The sequence below is a fragment of the Bufo bufo genome, chromosome 9, assembly GCF_905171765.1.
Source record: "Bufo bufo chromosome 9, aBufBuf1.1, whole genome shotgun sequence".
Lineage (NCBI taxonomy): Eukaryota > Metazoa > Chordata > Amphibia > Anura > Bufonidae > Bufo > Bufo bufo.
Window position 1 is genome coordinate 216514033 of NC_053397.1, and position 19588 is coordinate 216533620.

The 19588-nt window shown below is 43.4% G+C and overlaps 1 protein-coding gene across 2 annotated transcripts in view; it reads right to left on the bottom strand.

Moving 5' to 3' along the window:
* Window positions 1–19588, bottom strand: part of MIER1 (MIER1 transcriptional regulator) — a 50321-nt gene that overhangs the window by 23995 nt on the left and 6738 nt on the right. For both annotated transcript variants that reach the window (XM_040408507.1, XM_040408506.1), the window contains exon 3: window positions 3781–3926. In XM_040408507.1, the coding sequence (XP_040264441.1) occupies window positions 3781–3926 (146 nt within the window). The remainder of the gene's footprint in view (window positions 1–3780; window positions 3927–19588) is intronic.

The following is a 19588-nucleotide window of genomic DNA, read 5'->3' on the forward strand; positions in this document are numbered from 1 at the left end:
TTTTACAGCGCGTACGATCGCGCTGTAAAACGCCCGACGCCCCAAGAAGTACAGGAGCTTCTTTGGGGTGTCTTGTCGCGCGTTCCCGTACAAAGACTTCAGCGGGAACGCGCGACAATGGGCGTTCGCTTGTTCCGGAGCCGCGTCTGTAAACGCGCATACAATCGCGCATACAGAGCGCTCCATCCCGTACGCTCAGGTCTGAACGCAGCGTAAGGCTACTTTCACACTAGCGTTTTGGCTTTCCGTTTGAGAGATCCGTTCAGGGCTCTCACAAGTGGTCCAAAACAGATCAGTTTTGCCGTTAATGCATTCTGAATGGAAAAGGATCCGCTCAGAATGCATCAGTTTGCCTCCTTTTAGTCACCATTCTGCTCTGGAGGCAGACACCAAAACGCTGCCTGCCTGACGAGGCGGAGCCAAACGGATCCGTCCTCGCACACAATGTAAGTCAATGGGGACGGATCAGTTTTCTCTGACACAATAGAAAATGGATCCGTCCCCCATTGACTTCCAATGGTGCTCAAGACGGATCAGTAATGGCTATAGAAGACATAATACAACCGGATCCGTTCATGGCGGGTGTATTATTGTAACGGAAGCGTTTTTTGCAGATCCATGACGGATCTGCAAATAACGCTAGTGTGAAAGTAGCCTTAGTTTTGAATCATAGTCCTGGTAAGAGATATCTAATACGTTATTATAAAGTATCAAAGAACATTTACTATATATGAGCAGACAGCTAAAGTGTAGTCTGCAATACGAACTATTGAGACATTTAATATCTTGAGCGCAATAACATTGCGTTACCGCTGCAGAAAAAAATCAATCATACATATGATATACTAATGAAGGAGATCAAAACTTAGTCAGCCAAGCCATCATTGACAACAGCACATGCAAGAGCGCCGCATGTGATCATATTAAAAAGGGACCAAGACTGATTGATTGTATTCTATTTTATCTATTTATTTATGCTATTGGGGAATATGTGTTAATGAGATCTCAATATATTACATTTTATTTATCTATTTTTTATTCTTATTTCTATTACTATTAGAGTGTGATGATATGTATATGTTGTTAATAATTAATGTAAACTTTTTCCGTGAGCCAGCCCTGTGTATTTCTATATTCATCTTAGCCTGAGAAATGCTGAGTGTGTCCTAGTAGACTACACTATACCATACAACTTTATCTAGTAAAACAAAGTATATGTTAAATGTATGGATGACATGTCTCTGTATAGCATCACTCAGAGGCATCTTTTTAACTAATATTTCCTGACATATTAAATGCAGGTCTTGTTTACATTTCCATTTGATGTCTGTAAAAAAATTTGTACGCGTTTCATTCAGGATGTCGTCAGTGTTTGGCCGTGTGTCCATTTTTTGCCCTCCGTGCTTCATCCATATTCCACGGACACCGCTTGGCTCAAAATTCATTTCCAGAGCATCTCCTATTGGTGGCCGAAACACGGATGCCATCTGTTTTGTGTCCATGTTTTTTTCCTGACCCATAGAGTATAATGGCCAGGTTTGTTCCGCATCACGTACCAAAGTAGCGTCTCTGACTTTCACTGACCCACGGTCAGTAAACAAAAATAAATAATAAAAATACTGACGTGTGAACAGACACCTTAGAAATTGATGGGAATGTGTGCTGTCCGTGGAAAATGCAGACAGCAGAGGTCAGTGAAGAACAGAAATGTGAACAAGGCCTCAGTGATGTGAACAGAGCTTTGTGTAGATGCTAAACAAGCCATGAACGAACACATCAAGCAAAAGGTCTACACTACTGCAACTGAACCCGTAAAAATGAAAACCAACTGAACATAAAATGACTATTTTTGTACAGGTTGCAGAGATTTAGGAATACCCAGGGCTCCAGATGGCGACCAAAATGGTCGCCAATGCGACTTAGAATTTACAAATGGCGACAAGACTTTTTAGTCTTGTCGCCATTTGCGACTAGACCCGCCGCCGCAGCTCTGCTCAATACAGCGGCGGGGCACAGGAGATCTTTTAAACAAAGTCCCTTTTAGAGACCCTCAGGATATTTATATTCGTGCGCCAATGGTCTCTTGAGACCTACAATCCCTATAGGGGTCCCTAACTGATCATAAAATATTTATCTTTATTAATTTTTTTTTTTTAAAGTTTTTGTATTCACAATAACACACAACAAAAAAGATGAACTTTTAAAATTGTCAGTGTCCAGTGATCTATGGGATAATGTCCGTTGGAGTAGTGTACTTTATTTGACACTCATCTGGTGAGGGCCCTCTTGTTTGATATAGGGTAGTATGCACGCTGTTTATAGGTTGGTTGGTTATTTGCATGTGTATACATATAGAGTTCTGGTGGAGGTATTGCTCCTGCTGAGATTTGCTACTTTTTGGCCCTTAATCTTAAGGTAACCATGCAGCTACAATGTTGCTGTCCTTTCAATAATTGTAGCTATTTTTTCTCTGCTGCAGGGCTGCCTCTGTAACCCTATTCAATCTTCACTGCTGTTTTCCTAACTCTCAACCTATACCGCAGCTATACTAGGTCCTCTATTCCTATTCATAGAGGTCTCTGTAGCGCTATGAGTATCTGTTACCCTCACTGCTGACACTCTCCTATCTGCTGCATCGTGCTGTATAACATAAATTTCCCTGCACGTGGACGCTGTTTAAAATTGTCACACTATACCACCCCTCCCGACATGTTTCGCCACATACTGTGGCTTCGTCAGGGGATGTGGGGCACAGGAGATGATCGTTCTCAGCAGCGCAGGAGGAGTCTCTCCCTCCCCCCTGTGCTGCCAATAAGAAGAGAGACGGGAGGAGGAGGAGGGGCTGTGGCCACTGCGCCACCAATGAAGAAAACTGAGCTGTAATACAAATACAGGAGGCGGGTGCCGGAATCAAATAGCCGGCACCCGACCTCTGTGACAGGGAGCTGCGATCAGCTGCAGTTGAGTTAACCCTTCAGGTGCGGTACCTGAGGGGTTAACTGTAGCTGATCGCAGCCCCCTGTCACAAAGGTCGGGTGCCGGCTATTTGATTCCGGCACCCGCCTCCTGTATTTGTATAAGAAACATTGGTGCGCAGTGCGCCCCCCCCCCCCCCCCCTTCCCCAGTATAATAAACATTGGTGGCTCAGTGGGAAGTGCCAATGAGGGTTAAAAATAAAAAAATAATTAACTCACCTCCTCCAGTTGATCGCGTAGCTGCCGGTCTCCTGTTCTTACTTCTTTCTTCAGGACCTGTGGTGACGTCACTGAGCTCATCACATGGCCCATTACCATGGTGATGGATCATGTGAGGAGCTCAGTGACGTCACCACAGGTCCTGAAGAAAGAAGTAAGAACAGGAGATCGGCAGCTACGCGATCAACTGGAGGAGGTGAGTTAATTTTCTTTTATTATAGTGTGACATTTCGATTTGGCGACTAAAAATTTGATTTGGCTCCTAAATTTTTCAGTTCAGGAGCCAATGGCTACTAGGTATTTTTTTTAGGCTGGAGCACTGATACCATTATTATAATTCATAATGTTAACATTTATGTTGTACAAAAAAAAAAAAAAAAAACACACACATGGATAATCTGGCATGTCAATCATGGTCACACAGGGTGGACTTTGGTCATCTGTAGTTCACAGTATGGTTACTAGGTGACTGTTACCTACGGCACGTTTCTGTTCAATATATTGTGCATTATAAAACTGAGCGAGCTGTAAACCAGCAAATCAAAAAGGTAATAAAAACACGGCACTCAGACTAATTGTTCTTACCCTTTCTAGATGCTCAATCTCAGAGGTGAAATTCACTTCCCCCTCCATTAACTCCTCCTCTTCCAACGTCCTCTCGTCGTCAAACTCGTGAACCAACATGTCAGCCGATGGATCGAACTCATGGTCATCAGATGTAGCCGAGCCTCCTGGTCACAAAGGCAACGCTTAGCAATTCATTAAAATACTTCAGCACAAAATTAAAAGTTTTATTCTGACCTAAATGTGAAAAAGCCACAATTAAAGGGGTTGTCTCACTTCAGTAAGTGGCATTTATCATGTAGAGAAAGTTGATACAAGCCACTTACTAATAAATGTATTGTTATTCTCCATGTTGCTTCTTTTGCTGGCTAGACTCATTTTTCCATCACATTATACACACACTGCTCGTTTCCATGGTTACGACCACCCTGCAATCCATCAGTGGTGGTCGTGCTTGCACATGCACACCATAGGAAAAAGCGTCAGCCTCTCCGGTGGCCGGGACCATGGGAGCTCACATAGGCTAGTGCTTTTTCCTATATTGAGCAAGAACGTCCACCACTGATGGAATCCAGGGTGGTCTGTAACCATGGAAACGAGCAGTGTATAATGTGATAGAAAAATGAATCCAGCCAGCAAAGGAAGCAATTAGTAAGTGGCTTGTATTAACTTTCTCTACATGATGAATGCCACTTACTGAAGTGAGACGACCCCTTTAAGGTTTAGGTTTTTCACATTTATCCTATTGCATTACTATTCTGCAGTCAATCCCCCCACAGCTCATATCACCCATGGTCTTCATTAGTTCAGGCTGGATGGAAAAATATTTGTGGGCATGCTTATTACGTAAAACACTTGAGGGCTACAATCACACAAGCAGATTTGATGTAGTTTTTGAGCCAAAGTCTGGAGTGGATTTAAAAAGAACAGGAAATATACAGGACAGACTTCTACTTCTCCTCCGTGCTGCATGAAACTGCATTAGGCCAAGTGTCTTTTTATGTTTATGTTTTTTGGCTTAAAAAACAAAACAAAAAACAAAACAAAAAAAACACTCCATGAAATTCTGGTGGTTTTTACAAGCATTTTTTTGGGGGTGTCATTTTTAGTCACACACTTTTTTTTCAGAATTTTACTTTCATAAAGGAAAAAAAAAAAAAAAAAAAAAGCCAGAGCTGCTGCGATTTTAAAATAAAAAATCATTTAAAATTGCATGTATGTTTCTAGACAAGCTGTGGATTAACTATTGTGATTTCATCATCAAAACAAATACTTTTGAAGACAGAGGGTATCACAATCATATAGCTATATTTTACCATTCTTCTATTATTCTTTCTAAAAGTTTATGAAAGAATTGCCAGCAGTCAGCATTAAAGGTCCATACGACTGGTACCAGTTTGGGGTGCGCCCTTGCACAATCTTAGGATACAACCCCATGGTGCGGGCATTGGCTGCCACCAGCCGCAGTGTAACCCTGACACTACCCAGTCAGTGACTCTGCAGGGACCCCCCCCTAAACCCCTGTAAGGCTACTTTCACACCTGCGTTAGGTGCGGATCCGTCTGGTATCTGCACAGACGGATCCGCACCTATAATGCAAACGCTTAGATCCGTTCAGAACGGATCCGTTTGCAATACCATGAACAAAAAAAATAAAATAATCATTTTTATTTTTTTTTGTTCATAATGCAAACGGATCCGTTTAGACTTTGCATTGAAAGTTAATGGGGGACGGATCAGTTTGAAAATTGAGCCATATTGTGTCAACTTCAAACGGATCCGTCCCCATTGACTTGCATTGTAAGTCCGGACGGATCCATTTGCCTCTGCACGGCCAGGCGGACACCCGAACGCTGCAAGCTGCGTTCAGGGGTCCGCCTGCTGAGCGGAACGGAGGTCAAACGGTGCCAAACTGATGCATTCTGAGCGGATCCACGTCCACTCAGAATGCATTAGGGCTGGACGGATCCGTTCAGGGCAGCTTGTGAGAGCCTTCAAACGGAGCCCCGAACGCTAGTGTGAAAGTAGCCTAAAACTCTGTTCTCTATTGCAGACTGTTGGCAACTCATTTATAAAACTCTAGTGGGTGTAATAGAGGAACGGCACAGCATAGAGTCATGAAAATAGATGCTCCAGAAATGATGTTACATTGGGAATGCAAGTAGTAACTAAAAACAGACATGCCGAGAGATGACAGGTCCTCCTCAATCCTGTGCAAAGACGCTAAGCAAGGACTTGGCATACACATCCCTTGCTACCTGGAAAGAAATCTTGTGGGGGTCTCAGCTCTCTAGGACGTACCGTTCCGGAGATATTCCCCAAAAATGACCTGCATTAGCCAATACAAGCCTAGCAAGTCTCTCTCTTCATATCCCAACTGCCATACACACAGTCACATGTCCCTCATCAGCCAATAGAAGCTTGCAGGCCCTTAGTCTCCACATACACACAGTTTTACTCCAGGTTTTCATAACAACCCAGCCATTTTTCTTCACAGCTGTAGGTCAGCTTTTGGCTAGGGCCGCACAACACATAGGGCACAACTACACTGCTACATGTGTCGCATGACAATTTTTATAGTAAGAGGCTATGGTGTTGCACTGCGACATGTGACATGCTGCGACGAGGCAGGATGGATTTTTGCAACTGTCGTGTCGCAGTCGCTGTATGTCACATGTCACAGTGCAACACCATAGCCTCTTACTATAAAAATTGTTGAGACAAATGTCACGCGACACAGGTCGTGTAGCCCTAGCATTAAAGGGGCAGGGCACTGTGGAGGTCACTGTTAAGGGGGCAGGGGCCACTATTAAAAGGGGCAACTGCTGTGGAGGTCAATGTTAACCACTTAAGGACCCTGCCATATTTCACCTTAAGGACCAGGCCATTTTTTGCAAATCTGACCAGTGTCACTTTAAGTGGTGATAACTTTGAAACTCTTACTTATCCAGGCCATTCTGAGACTGTTTTCTCGTCACATATTATACTTCATGACACTGGTAAAATGGAGTCAAAAAATACCAAATTTACCAAAAATTTTGAAAAATTAGCAAATTTCCAAATCTCAATTTCTCTACTTTTATAATATACAGTATTACCTCCAAAAATAGTTATTACTTTACATTCCCCATATGTCTACTTCATGTTTGTAGCATTTTGGGAATGACATTTTATTTTTTGGGGACGTTACAAGGCTTAGAAGTTTAGAAGCAAATCTTGAAATTTTTCAAAACCCACTTTTTAAAAAGGACCAGTTCAGTTCTGAAGTCACTGTGAGGCTTACATAATAGAAACCACCCAAAAATTACCCCATTTTAGAAACTACGCCCCTCAAGGTATTCAAAACTGATTTTACAAACTTTGTTAACCCTTTAGGTGTTCCACAAGAATGAAAGGAAAATGGAGATTAAATTTCAGAATTTCCCTTTTTCGGCAGATTAACAGCAAAAAAAAAACTCAATATTTATTGCCCTGATTTAGTAGTTTACAGAAACACCCCATAAATGGTCGTAAACTTCTGTACGGGCACACGGCAGGGCGCAGAAGGAAAGGAAAGCAATATGGTTTTAGGAAGGCAGATTTTGCTGGACTGTTTTTTTTGACACCATGTCCCATTTGAAGCCCCCCTGATGCACCTCTAAAGTAGAAACTCCAAAAAGTGACCTAATTTTGGAAACTATGGGATAAGGCCTCATGCACACGACCGTTGTTGTGTTCCGTGTCAGTTGTTCCGTTTTCCTGCGGACCCATTGACTTTCAATGGGTCCGTTGAAAACTCGGATAATGCACAGTTTGTCATCCGCGTCCGTGATCCATGTTTCCAGTCCGTCAAAAAAAATGACCTGCCCTATTTTTTTTCACAGACAACGGTTCGCAGACCCATTCAAGTAAATGGGTCCGTGAAAAAACACGGAGGCACACAAGATTGTCATCCGCGTCCGTGTCCGTTTTTTTCCTATCATTTGCATGGCAAACTTGACTTAGTTTTTTTTTTCACTTTTCATGTCTGGCGATCCTCCAAAAATCAAGGAAGACACACGGAAACAAAAAAGGGAAATGATAACGGAACAACGGAACCCCGTTTTGCGGACCGTGAAAAAAATACTGTCGTATGCATGAGGCCTAAGGTGGCAGTTTTGTTGGTACTATGTTAGGGTACATATGATTTTTGTTTGCTCTATATTACACTTTTTGTGAGGCAAGGTAACAAAAAATAGCTGTTTTGGCACCGCTTTTATTTTTTGTTATTTACAACATTCATCCAACAGGTTAGATCATGTGGTATTTTTATAGAGCAGGTTGTTACGGACGCGACAATACCAAATATGACAACTTTTTTTTAAAAATGATTCTTTAGTGTCTCCACATTCTGAAAGCCATAGTTTTATTTTATTTTTTTGGCGACTGTCTTGTGTAGGGGCAAATTTTTTTCGGGATGAGATGACGGTTTGATTGGCACTATTTTGGGGTGCGTATGACTTTTCCATCACTTGCTATTACACTTTTTGTAATGTAAGGTGCTTTTTTTACTGCGTTTTTTTTTTTTTTTTTACGGTATTCACCTGAGGGGTTAGGTCATGTGATCTTTTTATAGAGCAGGTTGTTACGGACGTGGCGATAAATAAAAAAAAGTAGACATATTAGGAAAACAACATTGCTTACCGGTAATCGTTTTTCTCGATACCCATGACGGCACCCAGTGCGACTCAGGACCTCCCATCAGGACAGGAAACCTGAGAAGATAAAAAGGACACACCTCCACCCAACACCAGTGGAAGAAAATTGTTCTCCGGAGAGAAGTAATAAGGGATTAAAGACCCTCTTCTTTTTTTTTTTTTAAATCTATATTACTTCATATAGACCTGACTGATACCTTATATATTTTTATAAATGTATCTGTATATGTATCTATATATGGGGAGGGAACTATCGGGTGCCGTCATGGGTATCGAGAAAAACGATTACCGGTAAGCAATGTTGTTTTCCCCTCACCCATGACGGCACCCAGTGCGAGATAGACTATAAGTAGAGTCTAGGGGGGGGCCACAGCCTGCAGGACCTTCTGCCCAAATGAGGCGTCAGAATGGAGCTGCAACCTATAATGTTTGAGAAAGGTATGTGGGGAACTCCATGTAGCTGCCCTACAAATCTGAGCTAAGGACACGTCAGCCCTTTCAGCCCATGAAGTAGACACTGCCCGAGTAGAATGGACCCCGAACCCAGAAGGAGGGGAAAGACCCAAGGAGATGTAAGCCTTTGTTATGGCCTTCTTCACCCATCTGGCAATAACCCCGCAGGATGCTTTTTTACCCCTATTCCCCCCTAAAAACTGGACGAGAAGGTTCTCGTCTTTCCTCCATGAAGACGTAACATCCAGGTAAACTAACAAGCATCTTTTAACGTCCAAGCAATGAAAACTTTTTTCCCTGCTATTGGAGGGGTTAGGAAAAAAGGAAGGCAACACAATGTCCTGGCTCCTGTGAAAATCCGAGACAACTTTGGGAAGGAAGGAAGGCAGGGGCCTAATTACTACTTGATTGTCCTGGATGACAGTATATGGTGGATGTGCAGAGAAGGCCTGGATCTCCGAGACCCTCCTAGCAGAGGTGATTGCCAGTAGAAAAGCCATTTTAATGGACAGGATGTCAATTGGGATCTCTAACAAGGGCTCAAATGGCTTATCGGTTAGGGCTGTCAAGACCCTGTTTAAATCCCATGGGGGGGAAAGGCCTTACAGAAGGATGGATTCTGGCCGCGGCAGAAAGAAAACGTTTGACCCAAGGATGCATTGCTAACTGATAGTCGAAAAAATAGCTCAAGGCTGATACCTGTACTTTTAGGGTGGAGGCTTTGAGTCCCTTGTCTAAACCTGCCTGCAAGAAGTCTAAAACTTTAGGTATTTCTGGAGGTTTAAATGGATCAGGGCTAGACCCTAGAAAGGAAGCAAAGATATTCCACACTCTATTATATTTCCTGGCTGTTGTAGCTTTCCTACTGCCTAAAAGGGTGGAAACAACCTTGTTAGAAAGCACTCTACTCAACCAGATGCCCCTGTCAAACTCCACACTGCCAATTGTAGAATCTCCGGATTGGGGTGGCATACAGGCCCCTGGAGAAGGAGGTCCTCCCTTGGAGGGATCGTCCAGGGGGGGCTTCCGGTTAGATTTAACAGGGTGGAGTACCAGATCCTTTTGGGCCATTTCGGGGCTACCAGGATTATAGAGGCTCCCTCCCTCCGTACTTTCTTCAGTACTTGTGGAATTAGGGAAATAGGTGGGAAGGCATAGCCGCGTTCTCGGCTCCAATCCTGGGCCAGACTGTCCACGGCCGTGGGGTTCTCTGTGTGATTTAAGGAGAAGAACCTCTCTGTCTTCCTGTTCTTCCGGGTAGCGAAGAGGTCTATAGTTGGGGTCCCAAACCTTAAGACAATCTGGGAAAAGACTTCTCCATTCAGACTCCACTCTGCCTGGCTGAGTTCCACTCGGCTTAAAAAGTCGGCCACCGTGTTCTCTTTTCCCTTTAGATGTATTGCAGATAGGAGCAGGTTCCTGTCTTCTGCTATTTTGAAAATTTCCTGGCAGAGGAAGATTAGGGATGGTATTTTTGTTCCGCCCTGGTGATTTATATAGGCCACTGTTGTTGAATTGTCCGAGTAAAAGACCAGTTTTTTGTTCAAGACATCTGGAACTGCCACCCTTAGAACTCTTTCTACTGCCCTGAGTTCCTTGTAATTTGATGAGCAGGCTCGGGTTCTTAAATCCCATCTTCCCTGCCAATATTTCCCATCTGAATGAGCCCCCCAACCCCACGGACTGGCGTCTGTTGTTATCCATATGGGTTCTATGAAGGACCAGGGCATCCCTGCCGAAAGATTCTTCTCGGATGTCCACCATAGGAGGGAATACCTTGCTCTGGAGGAGAGATGAAATTTTTCCTCTAGTGTTTGTGGAAGACCATTCCATTTCTTTAAGATATCCCACTGTAACGATCTTGTGTGAATCTGAGCAAACGGCACTGCGGGAATCGTAGCAGTCAGGTGCCCCAATACTGCCATCGCCTTCCTGATGGAACATCGGAAGGAGCGGAAAAGGATCCAAACATGTTCCTTTGTTGAAACTATTTTCTTCTGAGGAAGGAATGTTTTCTGAGCCGTGGAATCTAGCTGCATCCCTAAAAATACGCAATTTTGAGAGGGGGTTAGGTAAGACTTTTCTCGATTGACCTTCCATCCCAGATCTTTCAATAGAGAACACACCAGGACAAGATCCGTCTGTAACTGTACCTTCGTCTGGGCTATGAACAAAAAATCGTCCAGATGGGGTACTAACACTATCCTGGACAATCAGAGGAATGCCACCATCTCCGCCACAACCTTTGTAAAAATTCTCGGGGCTTGTGAGACCCCAAACGGGAGGGCCCTGTATTGCAGGTGCAGAAGCTGGCCCTTTACTTAGACTGCCGTTCTCAAATACTTTTGGGAGGAGGGATGAATAGGGATGTGGTAATAAGCATCCTCTAAGTCTATACTTGCCATCCAGCAATCTTTGTATAGCAGATCTATAGTCGTCTTTATCGTCTCCATCCGGAATCTTTTGTATTTCAGGAACTTGTTTAGTCGTTTTAGATTTAGAATCATTCGAAAGGACCCATTGGGTTTCTTTACTAGAAAGAGTGGGGAGTAATACCCCCTGCCCTCCTCTTCTATGGGAACTTGGCAAACGACTCCTTTGTCCAATAACAACTGAACCTCTGCCTCTAAAACTGTGGATTTTAAGGGATCTTTCGGAGTTGGAGTGTGGGTGAAGAAATTTTGGGGATAGGAGAGAAACTCCAATCTGACTCCCTCTGCTATCCCTCCCAAAACCCATTTGTTTTGGGTGACCTTTGACCAAGCAGGGAGAAAGGAAGAGAGTCTCCCCCCAACTTGGAGCCCGGCGTCATTGCTGCTTATCTTTTTTATTATCTTGGGATTTGAAAAGAAAGCCGCTAGATTTCCTCTGAAATCGATCTCTCTCTTTCCTATCGTAGGGCTTGCCCCTCTGCCTTCTAAAGCTCTGCTGGGGCCTACGAAAAAAGGGGGGCTTCTGAGGGACAGGAAACCCCCTTTTTTTGTCAGAGGCCTTCTCCAGGATGTCATCTAAAGATGACCCAAATAATCTGTCGCCTTCACACGGAAGGGCACAGAGTCTGGCCTTAGATCCCTGGTCACCCTTCCAGGATCTAAGCCAAATAGCTCTTCTAGCCGCGTTTGACATAGCAGAGGCTCTGGCGGAAAAGCGCATCACATCAGTGGAGGCATCCGTTAAAAAATCAGCTGCTTTTGAGAAGGTGGGGAGAGAAGCTAGGAGCCCTTCTCTAGGTCTTTTTTCTTTAAGATGTGACTCTAGCTGGTCAATCCATAGTCTCAGCGACCGGGAAACCCAGGTGGCTGCGACTGCCGGTCTGAGACAGGCGGCCGACGTCTCCCAAGCCCGTTTAAGATATATGTCCGCCTTCTTGTCTAACGGGTCAGAAAGACAACCTAAATCATCAAATGGGAGGGCAGACTTTTTTGCAATCTTGGCGACTGGTGCATCCACCGTAGGGGCCCTATCCCAGCTTGAGGACACTTTTTCTTCATAAGGGTATTTTCTTTTAACAGAGGAAGGTATGAAGAACTTTCTGTCAGGATTCTTCCACTCTTTTTTAATAATCGCCTGCATGCTTTCATGCATAGAAAAAACCCTATGCTTTTTAGGGCCTAATGCCTGAAAGGCCTGATCCGCAACTGATCTGGTCTGCTTAATGTCTTCCAACTGCATAGTTGCTCGGACCGCTTTTAATAATGGCTGCATATCCTCAGGGGAAAAGAAGGACTTCCCTGAATATTCCTCGTCCGAGGAATCTGAATTACTGGAATCTAACTGCCCGGATTCTCTGGCTTCACTATCGGACGAGTCCATTTCCATACTATCACATTCTGTGGCTTTATCCGGGGATCTGGCACGGCCTTTACTGAATGTCTTGAAGGATGCTTTGATTAAGGACCTCATAGATCTTGTAAGGGTCTGGGACTGTTCCGCTACCAGTTTGTCTATACATGCCGTACACAGAGGTTTCTGATAGGATGCAGATAGAGTCGTCTTACAATCTGCACACTCTGTGTTTTGACTTGGAAGACGACTTTTTGGGAGGCTTTGGGATCTAAGACAGAAATACCTTATTAGTAAAAAAGGAACGTTCTCACTATGTGAATTTTTCCTTCCCCATCCTTAGGACCAGTACCGGACTTGCAGGCCTCAAGGGGTCCAGCGCGTCCATCTGTAGGCTCCGACATGCTTGCTAGCTGGATCCTACTTCAGCACAAACACACTGTGCCTCCGCTGGCTGCCTGCACCTGCTGCCGCATTTATAGGTTTAAAAGACGCGCCTCGGCCCTCACTTCCGGGTCCTGCGCGTCGAGGGAGAAGCCCCCCCCCCCCCCCGACGTCATCGGCCGGCCCTCCGAAAGATGGCCCCGCGCATGCGCATAAGCGCTCAGACGCGCGGGCGCCATTCTCAAACTGGGCAAGCCGGCGTGGGGAGCTGCCTGAACACGGCCACAGCGGCTCCCCGCAGGACCGGCAGCGAGTGCGGGCGCAGGCAGACTTGTGGGGAGCGGCTTCCGGCACGGCCACAGAACTACCGCTCCCCAGGGATAGGTCTTCCCACGGCAATGCCACAGACCCCCCCCCCAGCGCTGGCTTCTTCTTTGAGGTATGTCCCGCAGAAATACTGCTGCTTCTCAGGAACTCCCATCCGGAGGACAGGAAACCTGAACTGGTGTTGGGTGGAGGTGTGTCCTTTTTATCTTCTCAGGTTTCCTGTCCTGATGGGAGGTCCTGAGTCGCACTGGGTGCTGTCATGGGTGAGGGGAAAGTTTTACACAATAACAGCATTTTTTAAACCAAAAAAACAATGTTTTAGTGTCTCCATATTCTGAGCCATAGTTTCTTTATTATTTGAGCGATTGTTTTAGGTAGGGGCTCATTTTTTGCGGGATGAGGTGACGGTTAGATTAGTACTATTTTGGGGGGGGGTATACGCCTTTTTGATCGCTTGCTGTTGCACTTAGTGATTTAAGGTGACAAAAAGAATTGTCTATTTAGCACAGTTTTGTCTATATAGGTCATGTGATATTTTTATAGAGCCGGCTCTATATAAAGAATAAATAAAAATAAAAAAAAGGCACACACATTAGGTATCGCCGCATCCGTAACGACCGGCTCTATAAATATATCACATGAGCCACCCAGTCCGATCAACACCGTAAAAAAAAAAAAATAATTTGTCACCTTACATCACAAAAAGTGCAACACCAAGCGATCAAAAGGCATATGCCCCCCAAAATGGTACAAAAAAAGTCACCTCATCCTGAAAAAAAAAAAAAACCCCGTACATAAGACAAGCGCCCAAAAAAACAAAAAAATATAGCTTTAAGAACATGGAGACACATTTTTTTGGTTTTGTGAAATAAATAAAAGTATACATATTAGGTATCGCCGTGTCCGTAAAAACCAGCTCTATGAAAATATCACATGAGCTAACCCCTCAGGTGAACACAGTAAAAAAAAAAAAAAAAAAAAAAAGACAAAAAAAAAGCCATTTTTTGTCACCTTACATCACAAAAATTGCAACACCAAGTAATCAAAAAGGCGTATGCCCCCCAAAATAGTACCAAACCGTCACCTCATCCCGCAAAAAAAAAATCACCTAAAAAATGACTCAGACAATGGACACACTAAAATATGATTTTTTTTTTGCTTCAAAAATGCTATTATTGTGTTAAAGTGAAATAAATAAAAAAGTAGATATGTTAGATATCGCCATGTCAGTAACAACCTGCTTTATAAAAGCTCAATATTTGGTTTGAGACAGCACACCAGATCTTCAAGAAAAATTTATACTTTTATTGATTTTTCAACATCAGTGGTACATAATATAGCAACGTTTCGGGCCCAAATTTGGTGCCCTTCATCAGGCTGTATAGGACAGATGTCGGATTTCACAGCGTTCTCTATAAAAATATCACATGATCTAACTTCTCAGGCGAACACCGTAAAAATAAAAACAAGCCATTTTTTGTCACCTATCATTTATAGTGCAACACCAAGCAATCAAAAAAGTGTATGCCCCTCAAAAAAATAATAATAGTACCCTACTTAAGACAATCTGTCAAAAAACAAAACAAAAAAAAAAACCTATGGCTCTCAGACTATGGAGACAAACTTTTTTTTTTATTATTTTAAAGGATAACTGTCACATTTAGACCCCAATTTCAATTTTCATATATGTAGTTACTAAATAACATGATATTTCAGAATCAGTTGCCATTAGACTGACGTACCCCATATTTAATAAGATTCAGCCCTTAGCAACCATTCTGCATAAAACTGCAATTTCACTATTCAGTTAAGATGGCCGCCACTGCCCTCACCCCGACGCTAATCCCGCCTGCCCTCACTAGCCAGTAACAATAGCCCCCCAAATGTGTCAGTAACAAGAGCTCTCCCCCCTAAAGGGTTAATCTCCTGCAGCACAAAGGGGTCCTCTTACCACATGTTGCTTTTATTTATACACTGAGCAGACGGCAGATCTCCCGTCCCTGGTCTGCGCTGCTCCAACTCTGCATTCTCCAGCTCTGCTGAGTGAGGGAGCGTCTGCCAAGTGCAGGGACAGGGAGAAGTGCACACAGCCCAGGCACGGTTATCAGCTGCTGGGGAGGACCTGGCTTTAATCATTTACTTACAGTCCCTGGCTGTCAGTAATGTGAGCCTGCACGCTGCCTGCTTCTTCTATCAACAGATAGACGGACCATGCCTAGCGACCCTATTTTAAGCACAGGTAAAAATAGGCAGTACAGGGAACAAAAATGTGGAATTAAGGGGTAATTGAATACACTGTGAAAAGTTGAAATAGGGCCACCAAGGTGATATTAATCACCACAATCCAATACTCCCCAAAAAAAATATATACTTTAAAAATGCTATTATTGTGTAAAACTTAAATAAGAAAAAGTATACATATTAGGTATCGCCACGTCGGTAACGACCTGCTCTATAAATATATCACGTGACCAATTTTTTTGGTCACCTTGCCTCAAAGTGTAATAATGAATGATCAAAAAAATCATATGTACCCAAAAATGGTACTAATAAAAACGTCAACTCTTCCTCGCCCCTGCACAAGACGATTGGCAGAAAAATAAAAAAAATATGGCGTTCAGAAAATAGAAAAATGCTTTATTATGTAAAACTGAAACAAAGTAGAAATATGATATCACCGCATGATCTAACCTTGATGAACGTTGTAAAAAATAAAAGCAGTGCCAAAACAGCCATTTTTTGGTTACCTTGCCTCACAAAAAAAACTTAATATTGAGCGATTAAAAATCATATTTACCCCAAAATAATACCAATAAAACTGTCACCTTGTCAACTAGTTTCCAAAATGGGAGTTTCTACTGTAGGGGTGGATCTGGGGGGCTTCAAATGGGACATGGCATCTAAAAACCAGTCCAGCAAAATCTGCCTTCCAAAAACCATGCGGCGCTCCTTTCCTTCTGCGCCCTGCCGTGCGCCCTTACATCAGTTTATGACCACATTTGGGGTGTTTCTGTACACCTCAGAATCAGGGTAATAAATGTTGAGTTTTGTTTGGCTGTTAACCCTCGATGTGTTAAAGGGAACCTGTCACCTCCCAAAACCATCCCAAGCCACCAGCAGTACCCATGTGTAGCCAGCAGCGTGTTTCTGATGATGCCTTTCTTCCTGAAGGAAGATGCAGCAAAAGTACTGAAAACGTTGTTTTATCCCCTGCCCGGCGCGCTTCTCCCCACATGCTTGAAGTCAAGGAGGCAGTGGCCTCCTTGCTTCAAGTCACGGTAACCGCTCCCCCTTCCCTGCCCCTTCGCGGACAGGCGGCTGTTTGGCAAAGGCAGCCGAACTGTCGTGCATAAGCGCTGTCAGTCACAGCGAAGGGGCAGGAAAGGGGGCCGCTGCCAAGTATGTGTGGAGAAGCGCGCCGGGCAGGGGATAAAACAAAGTTTTCAGTACTTTTGCTGCATCTTCCTTTAGGAAGAAAGGCATCATCAGAAACACGCTGCTCGCTACACGCAGGTACTGCTGGTGGCTTGGATGGTTTTAAGAAGTGACCGGTTCCCTTTAAAGAAAAAAAAATGGGATTAAGAAAATATAGAAAATATAGAAAATCTGTCAAAAAAATGTGAAATTTAGAAATTTCATCTCCATTTTCCTTTAATTCTTGTGGAACACCTAAAGAATTAACAAAGTTTGTAAAATTAGTTTTGAGTAACTTAAGGGGTTTAGTTTCTACAATGGGGTCATTTATGGTGGTTTCTATTATGTAAGCCCCACAAAGTGACTTCAAACCTGAACTGGTCCTTAAAAAGTGGGTTTTGGAAATTCTTAAAATTTTTAGAATTGCTTCTAAAATTCTAAGCCTTCTAACGTTCCTAAAAAAATAAAAGACATTTACAAAATGATGCAAACATAAACTAGACATATGGGGAATGTTCAGTAATAAATATTTTATGAGGTATCACTTTGTTTTAAAAGCAGAGAAATTAAAATTTAAAAAGCTGCAAATTTTTCAACATTTTGGGTAAATTTGGGATTTTTTTCATGACTAAAAGGTGAAATATTGACTCAAATTTATGACTGTCATGAAGTACAGTGTGTCACGAGAAAACAATCTCAGAATGGCCTAGATAAGTAAAAGCGTTTTAAAGTTATTACCACAAAGTGACGCATATCAGATTTGCAAAAATGGCCTGGGCAGGAAGGTGAAAAGTGGCCGGGGGGTTAATTTATTTATTTATTTTTTATTTTGAAAACTAAATTTTCTTTTTTTTTTTTTCCCACTCTGGGACTAAATTTTGGGAGTCTGATCCCCTTTACAAAGCATGACAATACTTCTGTATTGTCATGCATTACTGTAAGTGTATTACACACTGTAATACACTTACAGCCTTCCTGCTGCCTTCCCTGCCATCGGGTCCCCGTCACAGCAGCGCAGGGACCCAATGGCTGCTTCCTGCCTGCACGGACATCGCACGTGCCGCGATCAGCACTGACTGCAGCTGTGTAGAGGTTAATGCGCCGGCATTGGTGATTTCACCGATGCCAGCGCATGCAGCAGGGGTACGGCTATCAATGACTGCTGGACCCCTGCCGCTGATTGGGCAGGCGCAGCTCCTGCACCTGCCCGGTCACCATGAGGTACATGTACTTCTCTGGTCCTTAAGTCACGGCCAGAGATGATGTACATGTATGTCGTGAGTCTTTAAGGGGTTAAGGGGACGGGCCCCTGAGGAGGTCACTGTCAAGGGAGTGGGGTGCTGTGAAACTCACTGTTAAAGGGGCGGGATGCTGTGAAGGTCAAAGTTATGGGGATGGGAGGTCCCATTTTAAAGTGGCGGGGCACTGTGGGGGGTCAGTGTTAAGGGGCAGGGGACTGTGAAGTTCACTGTTAAAGGGGCGGGGTGCTGTGGAGGTCACGGTTATTGGTGATACTGTCGATTTCTTTTAACGACACACAAACATTAAATGAAATAGATTAAATATACCCGTGCTAAGCCGGGTCCTTCTGCTAGTTGTATATAAAAGTTAAGAAAATGCAAAAAGGTCAGCGAATCGGGGGAATATAGAAGTATTATCTGAAAACAGCCGCTGCGGTACACGGAGATGTCATACAATCTACATGAGAATCACCAGAGCACAGAGAGCGCGGACTCCATGACAGCTACAACAATGAATGCCATTCCTAGAATAACTTCCTATAGGAGTCGCACTGCACATTTATCCACTTGAGCTGGAAAGCATAATGTGCGCTGCAAGCAGCAATTCATTTTAACAAAATGCAATTAACTCCTTAAGGACACAGCCTTATTTCACCTTAAGGACCAGGCCATTTTTTGCAAATCTGACCAGTGTCACTTTAAGTGGTAATAACTTTAAAACGCTTTGACTTGGGCCTCATGCACACGACCGTGTTCCGCGGCCGAGAGCGGTCCGTGGTAACCCGGCCGGGATTCCTTCTGACAGCAGGAGCGCACGGCGTCATTGGTTGCTATGACGCCGTGCGCTTCATGCCGCCGCTGCTGTACAGTGATACACTCTTATAGATCATACGAGTGTATCACTGTACAGCAGCGGCGGCATGAAGCGCACAGCGTCATAGCAACCAATGACGCCGTGCGCTCCTGCTGTCAGAAGGAATCCCGGCCGGGTTACCACGGACCGCTCTCGGCCACGGAACACGGTCGTGTGCATGAGGCCTTATCCAGGCCATTCTGAGATTGTTTTTTCATCACATATTGTACTTCATGACACTGGTAAAATGAAGTAAAAAAAAAAAAAAACATTTTTATTTATAAAAAAAATACCAAATTTAGCAATTTTTTTTAAAAAAATTGCACATTTCCAAGTTTCAATTTCTCTACTTCTATAATACATAGTAATACCTCCAAAAATAGTTATTACTTTACATTCCCCATATGTCTACTTCATGTTTGGATTATTTTGGGAATGATATTTTATTTTTTGGGGATGTCACAAGGCTTAGAAGCAAATCTTGAAATTTTTCAAAAACCCGATTTTTAGGGACCAGTTCAGGTCTGAAGTCACTTTGCGAGGCTTACATAATAGAAACCACCCAAAAATGACCCCATTCTAGAAACTACACCCCTCAAGGTATTCAAAACTGATTTTACAAACTTTGTTAACCGTTTAGGTGTTCCACAAGAATAAATTGAAAATAGATACAATTTCAAAATTTAACTTTTATGGCA